Source organism: Camelus dromedarius, chromosome 5 (genome assembly GCF_036321535.1).
Source record: "Camelus dromedarius isolate mCamDro1 chromosome 5, mCamDro1.pat, whole genome shotgun sequence".
Taxonomy (NCBI): domain Eukaryota; kingdom Metazoa; phylum Chordata; class Mammalia; order Artiodactyla; family Camelidae; genus Camelus; species Camelus dromedarius.
Window position 1 is genome coordinate 37,599,833 of NC_087440.1, and position 17,797 is coordinate 37,617,629.

Here is a 17,797-nt window from a genome sequence, read left to right on the forward strand (position 1 = left end):
CTTCAGCTAAAGACAAAAGACGATATTGGGGGTACTGGTTTGGGACCTCAAAGGGAGAGGAAAGCTATTGACATGGAGATGGAAAAGGAAGTGTTTGATAAACAAATGTTTTCTGGGCCATACGGAGAGACAGTGGGACTCAGAGAGGAATTTTAACAAACAGACTTTGCTAGGTTCCTCCGCATCTACACACCTGGTTCATACTATAGTTATCTATGGTGGTAGCCCCCTTCCTGGAACAGGCCCTCTCTTTCTACATTCTTTTAGGCAGTTAGGGGGACAGTCAAAGCTTCTTCCTGAGTCTCTCAGGCCTTGATTGTTTTCAGCTGGAAATAATCCTCATGCCAAAGAGACATTTTGGGGTGTCAGGTTTTGCTTCCCTACAACATGAAGGTTGGGCGCATGCTTCCCTGCCAGCTCCAGGTGCTTTGGCATGTTGACTTCCTTCTTGGTCATCATCACTCCCTTCTTAAAAAGGAGTTTATAAATGGCATCCAGTTCTTCCTGGGCATCATCTTTTGGGCCTGGAAAGCCAACATAATCTATTAAATGTACTCCTTTATAAAAACAGATTCAGACAGTCTGCATCTTAAGGCCAGAAGGAACTGCTGGGGGAGAATCCATATACGGCTATTTCCAGGGACTATGTACTGAGCTTCATTTCTTGGAAAGTTTGAGGTACTTGGGAAGGAGAAATCCTTTCTTTACAGCACCAAATAAGAACAACAATATCATTTAAAATTTACTTCATTTATCCTTATCCCTAAAAATGAAAAGGGCAAGATGATTGATCTGTAGAATTCCTAACCAGTCATTTCTGTTTAATTACTAAACCTCATCATTGTATTAACCAATTGCTGCAATTTCCAAAGGCAGTGGGAAATTTTTTTAGTCTGCCGGAGAAAGAAGGACTTTATAGCAAGACGTTCAGACCAGACAGGCTAAATCTAAGTGACCCCCCCTCCAAAAGACACAAAGTGCTTAATTTTTCCTGGAAAACTTGGAAACATGCTGAAGAATGTGTCCCCATTTGGGAGGCAAAATGTAGACCTACCTCGTTGCATTTTATATTCTTTGGGACCAGATCATGGAGTTCTAAGCTTTTTGGTTGTAGCAGGAATACCATATGCTGTGGTCTAGAATATTTGGGCTCAGAACAGTCAGTGCAAATGCCATTTTCCTAGTCAGGATAGACCTCCTCCCAACCCATAGTCAACATTTCATGTCCATATTAGGCTACGTTGTTGCCTACAACACAAGATGATACTGTGTTCTGGGTAGAACTTCATGTGGCCATGAATCTAGCCTTTTTCCTCATTACAGAATAGTGCCTTTAGATTTGCATTAGATTTGAAGGGGAGCAAAATAGCAGATGACTTTCATCCTTAACCTCGGCATAAATGGCTTAAGGAAACAAAAACTCCTACTTTCAGAGGACCAGGATGGGGTGGCAGATAGAACCCTTGATGATCAAGTTTTAGAGATCAGTTTTAATACACATAAGTTTACTATTAAATATACAAGATAGTCCCTGACAAAAACAAGGCTTTGTCCTGAACTCACCACACCTACAAACTCCCCATCTTTTAGGAAAAAAACATGGGCATTTGTGCACCTTCTAAGCTGAATGGCCCCAGCACACAGTGGGTGCCCAGAGGATGTCTCTTGAGCAGGACAACACTGACATCTGGTTAGAGCACCACAAGTCTGACCATGAGTTTGATAACTCTGATACATGCCCAGAGCTGACTCAGGCTTTGATTGGACTATTTGTGGTCATCTGATCTTTTGTCAGAAATTCCTTGGCATGTAGGATTTAAAGAAGTTAAAAGCTCTCCCCTGCCCATCCCCCAGCTTCACAGATGAGAGGTTAACAAACTCAAAAGCCAGAGGATAGGGCAGGTGGCTCAATCTTGCTATTCCGAGAACTTTGGCCACCTGCCAGGGTGGACAAAGCAAACCAGCACATATTTTTTAATTTCTTCACAGTCTATTAGGTAACATATAATAAATACTCTTTAACTAAAAGCATTTAAAGTCACATGCCCAGAACCTTTTTATTTATCCAGTCTCTCTATGTTGACCATGTATCATCAAAAAAATTCTGGAGATATTCATGCTATTAGATTCCTTTACTACTATCTTAGTTATGTGTAAACAGGAATATTCATTTGAGTCATAATTAGTCTCCAGATAATTAACTCATGAATCTGTGGCTAAAACTTTCCTTTTTAATAGCCTTAAATTCTACTAAAGTAAAGCTAACAGAAAGGGGAGAGAAGTAAGTTTGGGGGAAATACTATTTGGCCCATACTTCTTAAACCAGTTTAACTTGATTTTACTGTATTTTTGATTGGTCAGGTGTAGGTAAGAGACTTTACATAACTGCTATCTTAATTTGCTGAGTTAGAGAAGTTCCTTGATTTTTACTTAGTTCCTTATATAGCTTGTGTTCATTTCTTTTGATTTCTCCATGAGCATTCATTCTATCACCACTCGGTAATTATTTGGAGCTTGTGTTTTGGATCCAGCTGTTTAAGAACAACTGAGAAGGAAATTAGACCAAATTTATTCTACGAGGTGAGAATGAAATAGGAGCTGATCTTAAGCATGAAGCCAAAATGAAATCAGGCACGCAGAAAAATGTGCAAGGTGATTATGAAATTTGCTTCTAAATTAGATATAACTGCAGCAAGCTGCATCTTTTTTCAGACTCAGCTCAGGGCCAGTTGGCAGCCTCTCTAGTCCTTTGCAGTGGGGTAAATCCACTCAAGACTTTGAGTTCAGCTGTCTTCCCTATTGATTCAAATTATGCTGTGATCCTTTTCTTGAAAGTCATGAAAATAGGACAACAGATTCAGTTGTCAGCATCAGCTGTGGTAGTCACTCACTCTGTTTGTTTGTTTGTTTGTTTGTTTTTAAATTTTTAAAGCCTCTATTAGAAAGTTGATTTCATATGGTCTCCTGCTGGAGTAAGTCTATATCTGAGGATGCTAAAAGCTTTGCTGCCAAGCCAGTTTTGAATACAGACTAAACTGGGAAAAGAGCCTTCATTGGAATGGTGGCCAAGAAGCTAGTCAGTTGTAGATGTAGCTTAAAAGGTCTTTGGCTCACTTGCAAGAATGCTGGCAGCCTCAACATTTGCTGCAAGTTTCTCTCATTAGTCAATTGTTTTTGAGTTTCTTTCCCACTGGGAAACCCAAGATTGTCTCTTGCCTGAGTGTACCATTTTCAGCTGATCTCTTCCCCTGAGATGTTAGGAATGATGCCCTGCCACATCCCCTGTGAGTCACAGGTCAGGAGGCAGGAAGCCTTCCAAATTCTTTGCATGTAGCCACCACCCTACTTCTCTGTGACTCAGTCCACACTCTGAAAAGGGCATAGACAACATACCTTGAGAAGCATCTGAGGCTTAGACCCAGAAGTGTCAGAACCAGAAAGGATCTCAGATAGCCTGTCCAAGAGGAGAACTAACCATTTTGGTTCACCTGATACTGACAGATTTCCCAGGACACAGAACTTTCAGTGCTGAACCTGGGAATCCTAGGCAAATTGGGATAGTTGGTCATGCTATGCTCAATTATTTTGCAGAGAAGAAACTGAGGCCCAGGAGGCCGACTTGCCCATGTTAACAAAATTTGTCAGTGGCAGATCTGGAATTAGAATCCAGTTGCATTGGTTTTAGAGTTCAGCGCTCTTTCTATGCTGGTACTTATATTCGCACCATGCACTGCACACTTTAGGTGCTGAAGTTTCTATTGTGGTTATTTTTTGAGTTCAAGGGAAGTGCTTTTCACAGATAGGATCATTCCTAATTAGCAATGATCTCACTCAAGGTCATGATGAATCCATGGTGAAATTAGGCCTCTATTTCTCAACTCTGAACAGAACAGAGTGAATCAAGGGGAGGGAAGTTTAGTGAGAAATAATGGAAGCGGTTAAGAAAACAGAAGGATTGTACAAAGATGGAGAGACCTAGGTGTACAGATTGGCTGGGCAACACTACAGCTGGGGACACACAGAAATAGGTTACGGGGTGTAAAAACCAAAGAGAAGGATGTATTATTTCCCTCAGAAAAAGTGTGGTAACAACCATGTGATGAAAATCATATCACCGGGGTTCATGGTTCTGTGTTTTCCAAGGACTTCAAAAGAACCTAACTCCCAGCAGTACTTGTTCGACATCTGAGATCTGCCTGTTTTTCTTACCAATTTTCTCCCCTGGATGCTGAGTTTGTTTTTTTTTTATAAAGTTGCATAAGTTCCTAGGGATCATTAGTCTATTATATCTAGATCTTTGTGATCATTTATCTACACACTGCTGTATTCCTATTCAGTGCTATAGTCTTTTCACCTGCAAGAGGTTATCTGAATGAGGGAACGGAGAAAGCATTAGGAATATGACTAGTTGACAATCAAGATTAGAGAGGTGACTATTGGAAACAAGGGTCCAGGAACAACATTGTTTATTGTGGCCATCTTCAGCAGTTCCCTTTGTGGTAGTGCTTGGCACTTGATTTCTTTTATCTGGGCTGGAGCCCAAGGAAGTGGTACATGGAAAGGGAGCAGCATAAACAAAATGGAAGTGACTAAGGTGTTTTGACACTCATTAAGATGGGTGTTACTCTCAAAATGGAAGCCAGGTACCTACTTTTCTATTCCACCACACCTTTTCCTGCTGCTGACCAGAGACAGAGTTACCTGTTCTTCTGACTAATAGCTAAAAACACAGGTGAACAGAGGCTGAGCTGACCTACTTTGTAAGTACCTGTTATAGTGTTAATCAGCAAATTTACTAAAGCAGGCAGAGGTCATGTGGTGTCATAGCCATTCTGCTTTAGACTGAAGGCCAAGTTGGGAGCTGACCTTAGATAGGGGAGTGCTCAAAAAGTGGACTTGTGACCAGCCATTCAGAAGCAAGACGACTAACAAATGCTGGTTAAAAATGCAAATTATTGGACCGTACCTAGACATTCTGAATAAGATTTTCTTTTTATTACTTTTGTTTTGTTTTGTTTTGGAGGGTGGAGGAGGTGATTAGGTTTGTTTGTTTGTTTGTTTGTTTGTTTTAGTGGAGGTACTGGGGATTGAACCCAGGACCTCCTGCATGCTAAGCATGTACTCTACCACTCAGCTATATCCTGCCCCCTAGGTTTTCTTTTTAAATAAACTTTTAAATTTAGAATGGTTTTAGATTGACAGAAAAGTGAAGATAGTACAGAGTTGCCATATACTACACACCCAGTTTCACCTGTTATTAATGTATTACGTTAGTGTGGTTCATTTGTCACAACTGGTCAACCAACATTGATGCTTCATTGTTAACTAAAGTCCATACTTTATTCAGATTTCCTCAATTTTTACCTAATGTCCTGTTTCTGTTCCAGGACCCCATTCAGAATACATTGCATTGCATCATCATTCTTAGGCTCTTGGTTGTGACCGTTTCTCAGACTTCCCTTGTTTTTGATGACCTTGATGGTTTTGGAAAGTCTGGCTAGAAGTTTCATACACTGCTTTTCAATTTGGGTTTGTCTGCTGTTCTTCTCATAATTAGACTGGAGTTACAGGTTTTTGGAAAGAAGACCACAGAGGTAAAGTGCCACTCTGATTGTGTCATTTCAGGGGTACATACTATCAACGTGACTTACCATTGTTGATGTTAATCTTGATCACCTGGCTGAGGTAGTATTTTAAAGTTTTTCCAATGTAAAATTTTTCTTTTTTCTTCCCCTTTTCTTTGAAAGGAAATCCCTATGTGCAGCCCACACTTAAGAGGTGCAGAGTTGTGTTTCACCTCCGTGAGGGTAAAATATCTACATAAATTATTTGGAATTCTTGTACGTGGGAGATTTGTTTTCTACCATTTGTTTATTCAGTAATTTATATTGGTATAGACTCGTGGACATTTATTTTGTACTTTGACATGCCTCCTTATTGATTTTTCTTGTTAGTTTGTTTTTAGCATGTCATTACTTTCTAGCACTTTTTTTGGTGGGGGGCACTTGTTTTTTTCAACAGGCTTTCCTACTGTTTTCAGGCACACTACACGTAGGCAGATACTGACAGGGAAAAATGTCCCATATTTGTGAGATCATATGAGTAACATAGACTCGCACTATAAATAAGAGTGTCAGGCCCCTTCTCTGAAGATTCTGATTTAGTGGGTCTAGGGTGAGCCCCAAGGATCTGGATTTTTTAACAACTATCCTTAGATGATTTGCACAGTCAGGCATATTTGGTAAAACACGGCCTTAAGGTCATTTTAATGAAGACTTTTAAATAAGGCTTAATTTAGATAGATAGCTACAGTCATGGTGTTGAAAGAATAATACTTTACAGTTGGGGTTTCAGGTGTTTTCAAAGGCACTTTTGTCATTGGATTCTCATTAAAATATGAAGGAGGAAGAACGCTTCATAGATGAGAAGAGTGAAAACCCAGGTAGTAAGGTGGCTTTCCTGCGATCACACAGTTGGATACACCACCATACTATGGTCGATAGGCAGAAAGGAAAAGCAGTATAGAATCTGTTGTGATTTGGGAATCAAAATAGCATTACTAAGTTAGATTACGGAAAAGATAAATATCAGTCTGCTGATTGCTGGGCAGTAAAGATTTACAATCTGTCTCAATAAAATGGTTACACAAGCTAGGCACTCTCCCTAGCATCCTTTCCTTCTGTTAAAGTGCCTTGTGTTCACCTGATCTGTTGAGCAACTACTCTGTGCTGAGTATAGCCTCGTCTCTTAACTTTGTCACTGACTCCTTTTTTATGTTTATTTGTTTATTTAATGGAGGGACTGGGGATTGAACCCAGGGCCTTGAGCATGCTAAGCATGTGCTCTACTACTGAGCTATACCCTACCCCTGTAACTAACTCCTTTTTTAAAAACTTGATATAAATCTGTGTGGATTTTCTAGGGCTGCCGTTATAAAGTACCACAAACGTATGTATGTATGTATGTATGTATGTATGTATGTATTATGCATGCATGTATGTATGTATGTATTATTTTTCACCATTTAAAAACACCAACTCATTTTAAACAGCAGAAACTTACTCTCTTGGAGTCCTGAAGGCTAAAACCCCAAATCAAGGTATTGGCAGGCCATGCTCCCTTCAAAGCCTCTAAGGGGGTTCCTTGCTCCTTCAAGCTCCTGGCAGGCCCAGGCACTTCTCAGCTGTGTCTCTGCCTTTGTCTTCACATGTCCATCTCCCTGAGTGTCTGTCTCTGTGTCTTCTAATGGCATTCCCCTCTTCTTACAAGGACAAGCTGGTCAGATTGGATTAAGGTCCCACCCTGCTCCAGTGTGACCTCAAGTATTTACATTTGCAGTGACCCTGTTTCCAAATAAGGTCACATACTGAGGTAGTAGTGGTTAAGACAACATCTACTTAGGAGACACAATTCAACCCATAACAAATGCACATAACATAAATTAATCCTTTTAAAGTGTACTATTCCTTGGTTTTTATTATAGTCATGTGGTTGTGCAACCAACACCACTAATTCCAGAACCTTTTCTATATTCCAGAGAGACCCGATACCCATTAGCAGTCACCTTCCCTTCCAGCCTCCCCCGACCCCTGGCAACCAGTAATCTGCTTTCTGTTTGCATGGATTTGTGTATTCATAAATATTTCATATAAATGGACATTTCATAAAATGGAATGATATAGTAAGAGGCCTTTTATGTGTGGCTTTTTTCACTGAGCATACTTGTTTTCAAAGTTTATGCACTCTGTAGCATGCATCACTACTTCATTCCTTTTTATGGGTAAATACTAGTCCATTGTATGGCTATACCAATTTTGTTTATACATTCATCAGTTGATGGATACTTGAGTTGTTCCCAGTTTGGGGCTATTATCAATAATTCTGCTATAAATTTTCTTGTACAAGTTTTCACATAAATGCTTTTAATTCTTTCAGAAGTAGAAGTGGAATTGCTGGATCATATCACAATTATGATTAACTTTTTAAGAAATTCCCGAATCGCTTTCCAAAGCAGCTGTATTAATTAAATTCTCACTAGCAATGTAAGAAGGTTCTAATTTCTATACATCCTCCCCAACACTTGTTATTGTCTTTCTGATTACAGCCTAGAGGAAATGAGGTGGTATCTCACTGTGGTTTTGTATTTCCCACATGACTAAGGATATAGCATCTTTTCATGTGCATATTGGCCCTTTGTCTATCTTCTCTGGAGAAAAGTCTGTTTAAATCCTTTACTCATTTTAAAATCGAGTTGTCTTTTGGTTGTTGACTTGCAAGAGTTCTTTATATATGCTGGATATTCTCTCTCCCTCCCTCTCTCTCTCTATAGATATTTAGGTATGATTTGCAAAAATCTTCCTCCCATTCTGTGGGTTGTCTTTTCACTTTCTTGATTGGTGTCCTTTGAAGCACCAGGTTTTAATTTTGGTGAAGTCCAGTTTATCTACCTTGTCACTTGTGTATTGTAGGTGTCATAGCTAAGAAACCATTGACAAGTAGGTACTTGAAAATGATTATAGAAAAGATGATTTTGAAGCTCACGTAATGATATATGCTAGACAGGTTTTCAGGGAAGAGTATGGAAAACCCCAGCCTTTTAAAATAGAATGAACTGTTCTAAATGGTTTAGGCATGTTTGCCGAGAGACAGATTCTGCAAGTTCTAGTACTGTGTTAAGGACTGAAATCAAACAACGAAAAGTCTGCAAAATTTTTATACAACACTGAGAAGTCAGAATGGTCACATTGTTAGTGAAAAGAGAAAGCGTCTGTAATGAAAAATATAGCAGCTGGCAGAGTGCCAGTACAGCTGGGGAATAGGAAGTAGATGGTCTAACTGTTTCTCATTTGATACTGACTCACAATAGGTGGGTTGAATGCTGGAAGTAACACTTCCATAATTTAGAAAATCTATTTTTATGGTAATTTTGTGTTTAAACAAAGGCCAGATAATGTGTTTCTAGCACCTGATTCTACTAGGGAGGGAAAGGTACGAGATGATGAGTCACTCTGGCAGTTCAGGGAGGGGTGAGCTGTCCTCCAGCATTTGCTTTATAGACCCTAAGACCCAAAGCTTTAAGATCAGAAACAAGTAACTAACAGAAATACTGAGGTTTATAGAACTCACTGTTCAGCAGAGAGCATCAGTTTTGGTTGCACGTGCACATTTTTTTTCCTGAGGCCACTTGCACTACCTCCAATAACAGCACTAACAAAACTTTTCTTGCTGTGTCACTGACATGCTTTAAATTGCTTAAAAAATATCTCACAAGTTATCTAGTGTGATAGTTACCTCACCAAAACTATCTCACTAAAATATTCCAAGTTTTGTTCTTTCTTGCAATATTTTAATTTATAAAGCACTCCACTATTGCTGATATGTTTGTGTGTGTGTGTATGTGTATGTATTTTGCTTATAAAGTTTTTTGCATCTAGTTATTTTTTCAGGAAAAAAGTGATTAAATCTTGATCCATTAAGGAAAACATCAACATCAGTTTTTCATTGGCAGTGATGACCTCTTATTTTCTTAAAAAATATAGTTAGAATCCTTTTAAAAAAAATAACTGTATGTTTTTTTGGAAATACGTTGTCTATTTAAAGTGATATGTGGACATGTACTAAGAATGGCTACCAGGTAACTAGAATTTTCTTCAAGTAGGTTGTGAACTCGTTTTATAATGCCCCAAGTAGAATAGTGCAGCTAACCAAACAGGCAACTAAAGGAAGCTAGCTCCTTTGAATTTATAGAACCTGGGATTGTATTTGTGTCTGTACTGTATATATTCCAGTGCTGTATCACAACACTAAATTTCCTATTTCCTCAAAGCTAAAAGCCCAGGCTTCAGTTAAATAGACTGATAAACATACAACTCAACTGGCTGATGATTGTCAGTTAGCCAGCAGTTGAATAACCATATTTCTAGCAAACATGGAGATAAATTTCTTCTAAGCTGAGGTCTTGCAAGGAGTAGCAAGTTATTTGTAAAGAGGAAAATATATTCAGTTGATGGAGAAAATGTGATACATGTAGTTACCTTGACTCCAGCTATGTTAATGGGACTCTGGAAAGATGCAGATGGGCAGAGTGCTGAAGCTTCAGGACTGTTACCTTAATGCAATCCTTTAACATCCAGAAATGATTCAACATTTTAACTCTATAGTTTTGAGGTAATAGACTGTATTTTACATATTGTCCATTTTGCATTAATATTATCAGCTTATTAGCTTGAGGGTTGAATTTCTTCCCTTATAATGCAAACTAATATTATAATAAAAAAGACAAAGAAAATTCTTCTTTTCAAAATTAGTATTACTGAAGACTCTCAGGTTATGCGTTTATTCTGTCAAGTACGTTCTGTTCTCTAAGCCTATATACCATATGATATTCCTTCCGTGAAGTCCTGCTTGGAAGCCCTGCTTTTCTTCCCTGGGCCCCCGTAGCTGTATGGTTATATCTCTTTCACAGCAGGTACTTGTATCTTTTTAAGTGCCTTGATGTTCCTTTTAGGTTAATGTTGAAGTTTGTTTTATAGAATTAGAAATTTTGTTTCAGTGCTCTATTAATAGAAATCTGGGATCTCCAATGTCATTTTTAAAATCTTTCCATGATAAGCTTTTGAGCAGTGGGTTAAATAGAATGAGACTCTCCTAGTAGCTTGCGCTGTTTCTTCCCTTAGAAAAATACAAAGCTCAGGGCAAATATTATACCACTTTTGTTTCATTCAAGTTGCTAATCAGCGTATTTAATTTGTAAAGAATTACCAAGTTAAAATGCAATTGCTTTATCACGACTGGAGACTTGTTAAAACAGATGTAAAGAATTTTTTATGTGTTTTTTAGTTTTAACTATTCAGTTTTAAACAAATCAATTTACATCAACATCTAATTATATAATTTATTCCCATAGAAATTGTAGAGGTCACAAATTTCTTCCACTTTCTTATGTTGTATTAGCCAGAAACCTTTTGGTGGCAATTTGTAGAAATATTAACTGAAAATATCTTTAACAAAGAGTGAAGGCTCCTGAGGGAACATAGAACACGGAGGGAAAAGCTTTATCTTGATGGAATCAGGACTGCTTGAGGACCTTTTGTCTCTAGTGGGGACCCTGGGATCAGAAAGATGGGTCCAAATCTCAACCGGGAAGCCTTAATTTCTTTGTCAGTAAGGATACATTTACGAATTCACTGTTTTATTAAACAAGATGATACATTTTTAAAAAGGCGATAGAATAGTGCCTAACTTAAAGTTCCTAATTCCATGACACTGCACATGGTATTTTTTCACAACTGTTGACATTCGTGTAGCACCTTTAATCCAGCCAATTCAGGATACCAGGTCATTAAATGATGAGTAGAAATCTTAAAGTTTAAGGACAAACTAAATGAAACAAAACACAAAATAATACAAAGGAAACCCAAATCAAATTAATAAATTACATCCTGAAAGTATCCCAGTCCAGCATTTGCCTTGGCAAAGGAATAAATTTCTGAGCTAAAATTCATCCTACACTAGTGCAATTCAACAGTTTTAAAGTCTCTAGTTGATGCTACACAGGCAGTTATAGAAGACAGAATTTCTCCCTTTGAGGAGGCACTGTCTAAAAGGGAGATACTAAAATGCAATGTGATTGATCTTCAATGCATAGAATAGATGAAGTACTGCAGGAACACAGATGAAGAAGTAGTTAAGTCTGCTTGGTTTGAAAGGAGGTTACGAAGTGTTAAGCAGAGTTATGAAGGGGAAGTGACATTTAAAACAGGCCTAAATGGAGTGGGAGTCGGCTGACAGAACAGGGGAGAGAAGGGCATTCAGGTGAAGGAAACAGAAGTATACAGGCGAATTCAGAGACAATTAGGAAGACAGAGAATCCAAACCACTGCAAAGAATGCTCCAAAGAAAAGGGCCCCTCCAAGAAAAAAGGCTAAGTTTCAGAGACGGTATTATTTGCAACATAGAATTGATTTTTTGGAATCTGTGAGACTAACCAGTCATCTTTTGTGGGTAAAATAATTTCAAACACAAGAATGATAAAGAAAATTAGCTTTATTTATGTAAATTAGAAAAATTGATTGTAGTGTTAGACTTTGTCAAATGTTTTCATTCTGAACAATTTACAAGAGTATTTACAAACATAATAAAATAGAGTATATCACATTGCTCTTGCTTGACTCCAAGTGTCTCTCATTTCTGAACATGCCATCATTTTGCCTTTTAATTTTTAACAGGGAAATGATTTGTTTTGACACAGTGCTTGATTCACACAATTTAACACTGAAGTAGGAGAGTCAGTGATCACCAACAGTTAAAAAATATTTTTCAACCAATATGAATTTATCATTAGGTTTTTTTCTATATTAAAATATGTTTCATGTTAAGAAAACATACTTGTATTCACTGATGATCTAAATTTGTTGTACTACATTTGACATTTATATAAACCCATAGTTAATTTAAATATAAATATGAATCTATATTAAACTCATTAGTATGAATGTTTGCCACAAATGAAGAGAACTGTTAGCAACAGAGGTAAAAGAAAACCCATGTGAGAAACTGAAATGGAAATGTCCTATTCTATTTAAAACGCATAAAATTTGAATTTTCTGAACTCAATACAAATAAAGCCATTAGATCGTGAAAAGCCATGATATTTATAGACACCAAATCTCAAGTCACACTGTAGGGCTGTAATTAATTTGTACTTTATATATTAAGTAATTCTAAGCCAAGTTTCCTGAATAGCTTTCCCATAATTTAATTTATGTTGTCTGAGAAATCCAAGAAAGTTTAATACAATTACGGAATGAGGCAGAATTTTAAATCAGTATTTGGGATACTATATAAATGCAAATAATTTATACTAGAGTCAACTCTATATTTGCCATAGTAGTAAGTATATCATGTGTGTATGGACTGTTAGAAGAAATAAACTTCATTTTTAAAGCAGTGGTTTTGTTTTCTAAGTTCAGTTCTTTAACACTTTCTTGAAATTCCTGGCAAGAATTCTGACAGAGCTTTGTGATTTTATTATATGGAAAAAAACAAACAAACAAAAAACCAAAAACAACCCCAAATCAAAAACCAACACAAAAAATGTTAAGTTTGCTGTTACTTTGAAAAGTCACAGCTATTTAAGGTAAAACAAAAAACCAGACCTCCAAGTGCACTTGTGTCTAAAATGTCACTTTTGCCCCGAAAGAGAAGGAAATGATCAAGTATTGTGTTAAGGTGCTTAGCTATTAAAAAAAAAAAAAATCAGAGGAAGTTGGTCTTTAATTGGATGCTTAAATTTTTTCCAGAGTTCTTAGTATGTTTAGATGTTGGTATCTTGACTTTGACACTTTCCTGATTGCCCTTTATAGCAGCTTCAAGGCGAGCTTTCAAAGCTGGAGAAGAAGCCATTACACTTTTAAAAACTGATGAATACTGAGGCCCAATCTGCATGAGATTTTGTAAAGCAAAGTCATGCAGATTTCTCATTATGGAAGTTGCTGATCCCAGAGCATTCTCATCCAAAAGGAAGGAAATGAGGATGGGCAGAAGACAGGCCACCAGCTGAGAGCCTGGAAAGTGAACAAATGATGTAAGTCTCAGGTTCAGGGATGTAAATGTTCCTTATACATGATCTGTACATATTTTCCCCATTAGAGTTATTCCAATCTCTCCTCCCAAATTAATACTAAATAATATCAGTACTTGGATTAACATTAACACCTGCCTTTCAGTGAATGTGACGGTATATTGTTAAGTGACTAATTGGATGTTTTATATTTTAAATAACATTAAATTCCTGATTTTGAACAGCTTCTGATTTAGCACGCATTTAGTGCTCACACTTACGATGGTGTTCTTCAGCAATGGCTACCAGTGCTTCCAAGACCTTTATGCCTTCTTGAAAGATCTGAAGCTCAGTAGTATCTTCAGGTTTTCTCTTGTCTATTTCCTGCAGTTTTTCCACAATAGAGGATACTAACGAGTAAATGTATGGGTACGAAACAGCTGGATTTGGATACTGAAAAATGGAAAGCAGGAGCTGATAGGTCTTGATTTGTACCTAATAAGGTAAGAGACAAAAACAGTATAAACTGTAAATATAAATTTGCAATTATATTAAAATGTAAGCTCTAATGTAAGTTTTAAAAAGTAAATTGAAAAATATAAATGAAAAAAAATTAAAGTCCCCTTACCCCAAATACTTAAATTTATTTATAATTTATCTTTAATTTTGGAAGTCCAGGACTAACAGATATTCAAACTTGCTAAGTGCTTGTGATGCTAACAGTGGCTGTGATAGCTCAGAGTGGGGATAAAGGCATGTGAGTGGTTAATTTTTCTACTTTTGACTAGTTCCCATTTTTCCCCTCATGTGTCTGTCTATAATGTAAAAATCTGAACCAAAACAAAACATACACACAACCTTGAAAAATATTTAGGAGACTCTGGAAAATGTTTTAGACTAAAATCACATATTTTTGATATTATGAAGATTTTAAGGATCTGTGTCTGGACCATATTATGTGTTGTTATCAGAGCCACCACTTTGAGGCTGCTACAGAAAGCTCTTGTGAGGCCAGAAGCAATAAACAGGACAGAAGAACAAAAGGAGAAGACTATACATCAAAGATACAAATCACCCTTTATTTGATTCACTGTGATGATATCTGAATGATCATTTTTGTAAACAGTAAGTAAAACAGGAAATTAATCTAACAGGTAAACGGACCATAAAGGAATGAGATTAATTTGTATATACTGTTCTTGAAATAGGTCCCATTATTTTACAATCATATACTGAAGCCATGTGCTTCCTTTTGTTTTTCTCTTTCCTTTCCTTCTTCCTTCCTTCCTTCCTTCCTTTCTTTCCTTCCTTCCTTCTTTCCTAAGGAAATCTACTATAATAAGCTACAAAGGGTTTTATAAAAAGTCCCTTGTAAAGTTCTAGTTATGTATCAATTTTAGAGATGCCCCTATCAAATTTAGCTTTTTATAAAAAAAAATTTCCTCTCTCTTTCTGTAGCTGCATTCTATCCTCAGGGCCAAAGAACAAGACTGTTATTATTTGGCTTTGTCGACACAAGAATAGGACTTAATCCAAACCTAAAAATAAAAGAAATTCAGTCTGGTACTTCTTGTTGGACCCAACAAAATCACAAAGAAAAGTTCTGCAAAAACCTAAACATATTCCTATTAAGAAATACCTCTCTTTTGAAGACACTTACCATAGGATCTTTTATCTCAAGAGTAGCCTTAAATTTCTCAATACAGCGCTTCTGAAGGCATGGGATGGTAGTTACTTCTGGACTGGTGGACAAAATAAATACTGTGATAGCAGTAAGTAGACTGACTTCATCTAGTTCTTGGTGTGTTCCATCCACTAAAGAGAAACAATCTATGAGAAACAGATACCAGTGCTCTCATACTTACTGTTCTATGTATCTGTAAAGCTGTCTTTAGTTTGGTAGTAATAATTTCTTTTGTGTACCTAACAGTTACAGATAATAAACATTGATTGACAAGAATCCTGGCAAATGCTGTAGGTTTTAAAATGGGTACTGTAAGTCATTCTAGAGTCAAGAATTACCAAAGTAATTATAATCTTCCTAGGTAGGTAGAGCCATCAGTAAACACATATATTCATTTTCTAGGAATATGCATTTACTAGTTTTGTGACCTTAGATATCTAACCCAGTCTTCAGTTTTCTCATCTGTAAAATGAGAATAACAGTACTTATATTTATAAAGTTATGAAGATTAAATGAGTTAATCCACATAAAGCATTCAGAATAGCACGTTGCACATAATGCCCAAAACAAAGTAACTATTACATTATTATTTCTACTGTGGAGCAACACAGAAATGCTTGGACAATTGTTTTTCCTGTTAAATTTAAAGTACTTGTATTTTGATAATACACATGTCAATACATGAAAATACCTTAGCACTTTGTTTGCTACTTATACTATTTCTTAACAGTACTGAAAATACCTGTGTGAGTCACAATCATTTAAAGGAATTTTCTATTAGATGTAATTTACCTTCATTTCCCAAAGTCATACTCTCATTAAATAATTTTAATGAACCTGCTGTGGAAAATCAATGTTATTTAAAAAGGAAAAGGCATGGCAAATTCAGCTCATTAAATTGTATAAGAATGGATTGCTCCTCATGAAAAAATTACTTACATATATGTATAGTAGCTTTGATAACATTCATTCATCAAATCTTTAAGAAACATTTACTAGGTGCCAGGACTCTTTTTGGCACTGAGAATACAATTTACAAAGATATACTATATACCAGGAAGTAAATAATTCAATTTCAGCTAGTCACCAGGTCTATGAATATATAAAAAAAAATTAAGAGATAATAGAAAGCGACCCAAGGAGTTGCTACATTGGGTGGCCAGAGAGAGAAAGGCTTGAGGAGATTAATATTAGAGTGCTGACACCTGAGAGCCAGCAGCAATGAAAGCAAAATATTATGGATGGGTGGGATTTATTTTATAAAAATAATCTGAATAATTTTAAGGTAAAACAGGTGCATAGCTAACATTTAAAATTATGACAACATTACTATAAGCACTTTATATGTATTAAATATTTGATCTTCACAATAGCACCATGGGGTAGGTTCTCTTATTTCCCCCATTTTATGGAGAGACTGAGGAACAGAAATTCAGTCATTTGCCTAAATCACAAGGCATTCAGTTTGGTCCAGAGAGCATACTGTGAACCATCATGCCCCACTGCTTCCCATCTAGCCAAGTTATTTTTAGTCATTTATAGCAACTTGAAACTGCAACATACATACTCAGCTAGTCTGTTTAGTAAAAAATGTCTTTTTATTCTCAGTAATATAAAGCTCCACAGATTCTTCGTCCTGTTCCTTCTAAAACTCCCTAATTCCCCCTACCCCTGCCCCAATCCCCTTATTCCCACTCTCCTTTACCTGCGATGGGTGCAGGGTTCCCTTAGCATTAGCCCTGCGGAGAGGCCAAGTGGTAGGGAGCTGAGGCCTCCTGCTGCCAGCCTGGAAGAGACTGAGGCCTCTCACCGGCAGCCACAGCCACAGCCACGAGTGTGTCCCCTTGGAAATGGGTTCTTTAGCTGCGACCCTGGCCCACATCTTAACAGTAACCTCAAGAGAGACCCTGAGACAGAACCACCCAGCTCTGCTGCTCCCCAATTCCTGACCCACAGAAACTGTCAGATAAGAAATGTTTGTTGTTCGAAGCCACTAAGTTTTGGGGCAATTTGTTACCTAGCAAATGTTTTCTCTGTCACAATCAGCTCCTTTGATTTCTCTCAGTAGCTAGCCCAAATCCTCAAGATCTTAACCTCATTCCCCGACAGAAAACAGAAAACCATCTTTGTGTCTGTACAAGGTGAAAGAGGCAAGCTCATCATAACTCTCAGCTTAAAAACCAACACCTATTACTTTCCATTGTATCTCCTTTTCTTCCCTCACATTGGCAGAGGTTAATCCTTCTAAATGCGCTGTGAATATTATTCCCTTCTGTCCAGGAAAGGGACACTGCTTCCCACCCTGATACTTCCAACCCTATCTGCACCTTCTTTTTCCCCCATAAGCAAAACCTCATGCTAGAGTCAGTTCCTTGAGCCTCTCTCTTCCTTCAGCTTCCCTGTCTTCCTGTGGAGAGGAGCCTGTACTGGATCCCTCCCCTTCCTGCCTCCTCACTTGTACCTCAACACTGTGAGCACGGTCCCCTGGTGTATTTTACACTGCTGACCACTCTCTAGTCGTTAAAACGCTCATTTTTGGCTTCTGTTACTGT

The 17,797-nt window shown here is 37.3% G+C and overlaps 1 protein-coding gene and 1 long non-coding RNA gene across 10 annotated transcripts in view; one reads left to right on the plus strand and one right to left on the minus strand.

The window, feature by feature from the left end:
• LOC105094184 (uncharacterized) overlaps positions 1–17,797 on the plus strand; it is a 59,041-nt gene that overhangs the window by 26,516 nt on the left and 14,728 nt on the right. For 4 of the 5 annotated variants that reach the window (XR_010380924.1, XR_010380926.1, XR_004137298.2 and 1 more), the window contains exons 2-4: positions 13,365–13,585; positions 13,952–14,064; positions 14,533–14,686. This is a non-coding gene — a long non-coding RNA (uncharacterized LOC105094184). The remainder of the gene's footprint in view (positions 1–13,364; positions 13,586–13,951; positions 14,065–14,532; positions 14,687–17,797) is intronic. The other variant, XR_010380925.1, reaches the window with a different exon arrangement.
• Positions 12,028–17,797, minus strand: part of HEATR5A (HEAT repeat containing 5A) — an 87,691-nt gene continuing 81,921 nt past the window's right edge. For 4 of the 5 annotated variants that reach the window (XM_064485875.1, XM_031453543.2, XM_031453541.2 and 1 more), the window contains 3 exons: positions 15,222–15,376; positions 13,843–14,056; positions 12,028–13,565 (listed from right to left, as the gene is read on the minus strand). In XM_064485875.1, coding sequence (XP_064341945.1) covers positions 13,258–13,565; positions 13,843–14,056; positions 15,222–15,376 — 677 coding nt within the window. In that variant the 3' untranslated portion in view covers positions 12,028–13,257. Of the gene's footprint in view, positions 13,566–13,842; positions 14,057–15,221; positions 15,377–17,797 lie in introns of those variants that run through there. The other variant, XM_064485876.1, reaches the window with a different exon arrangement.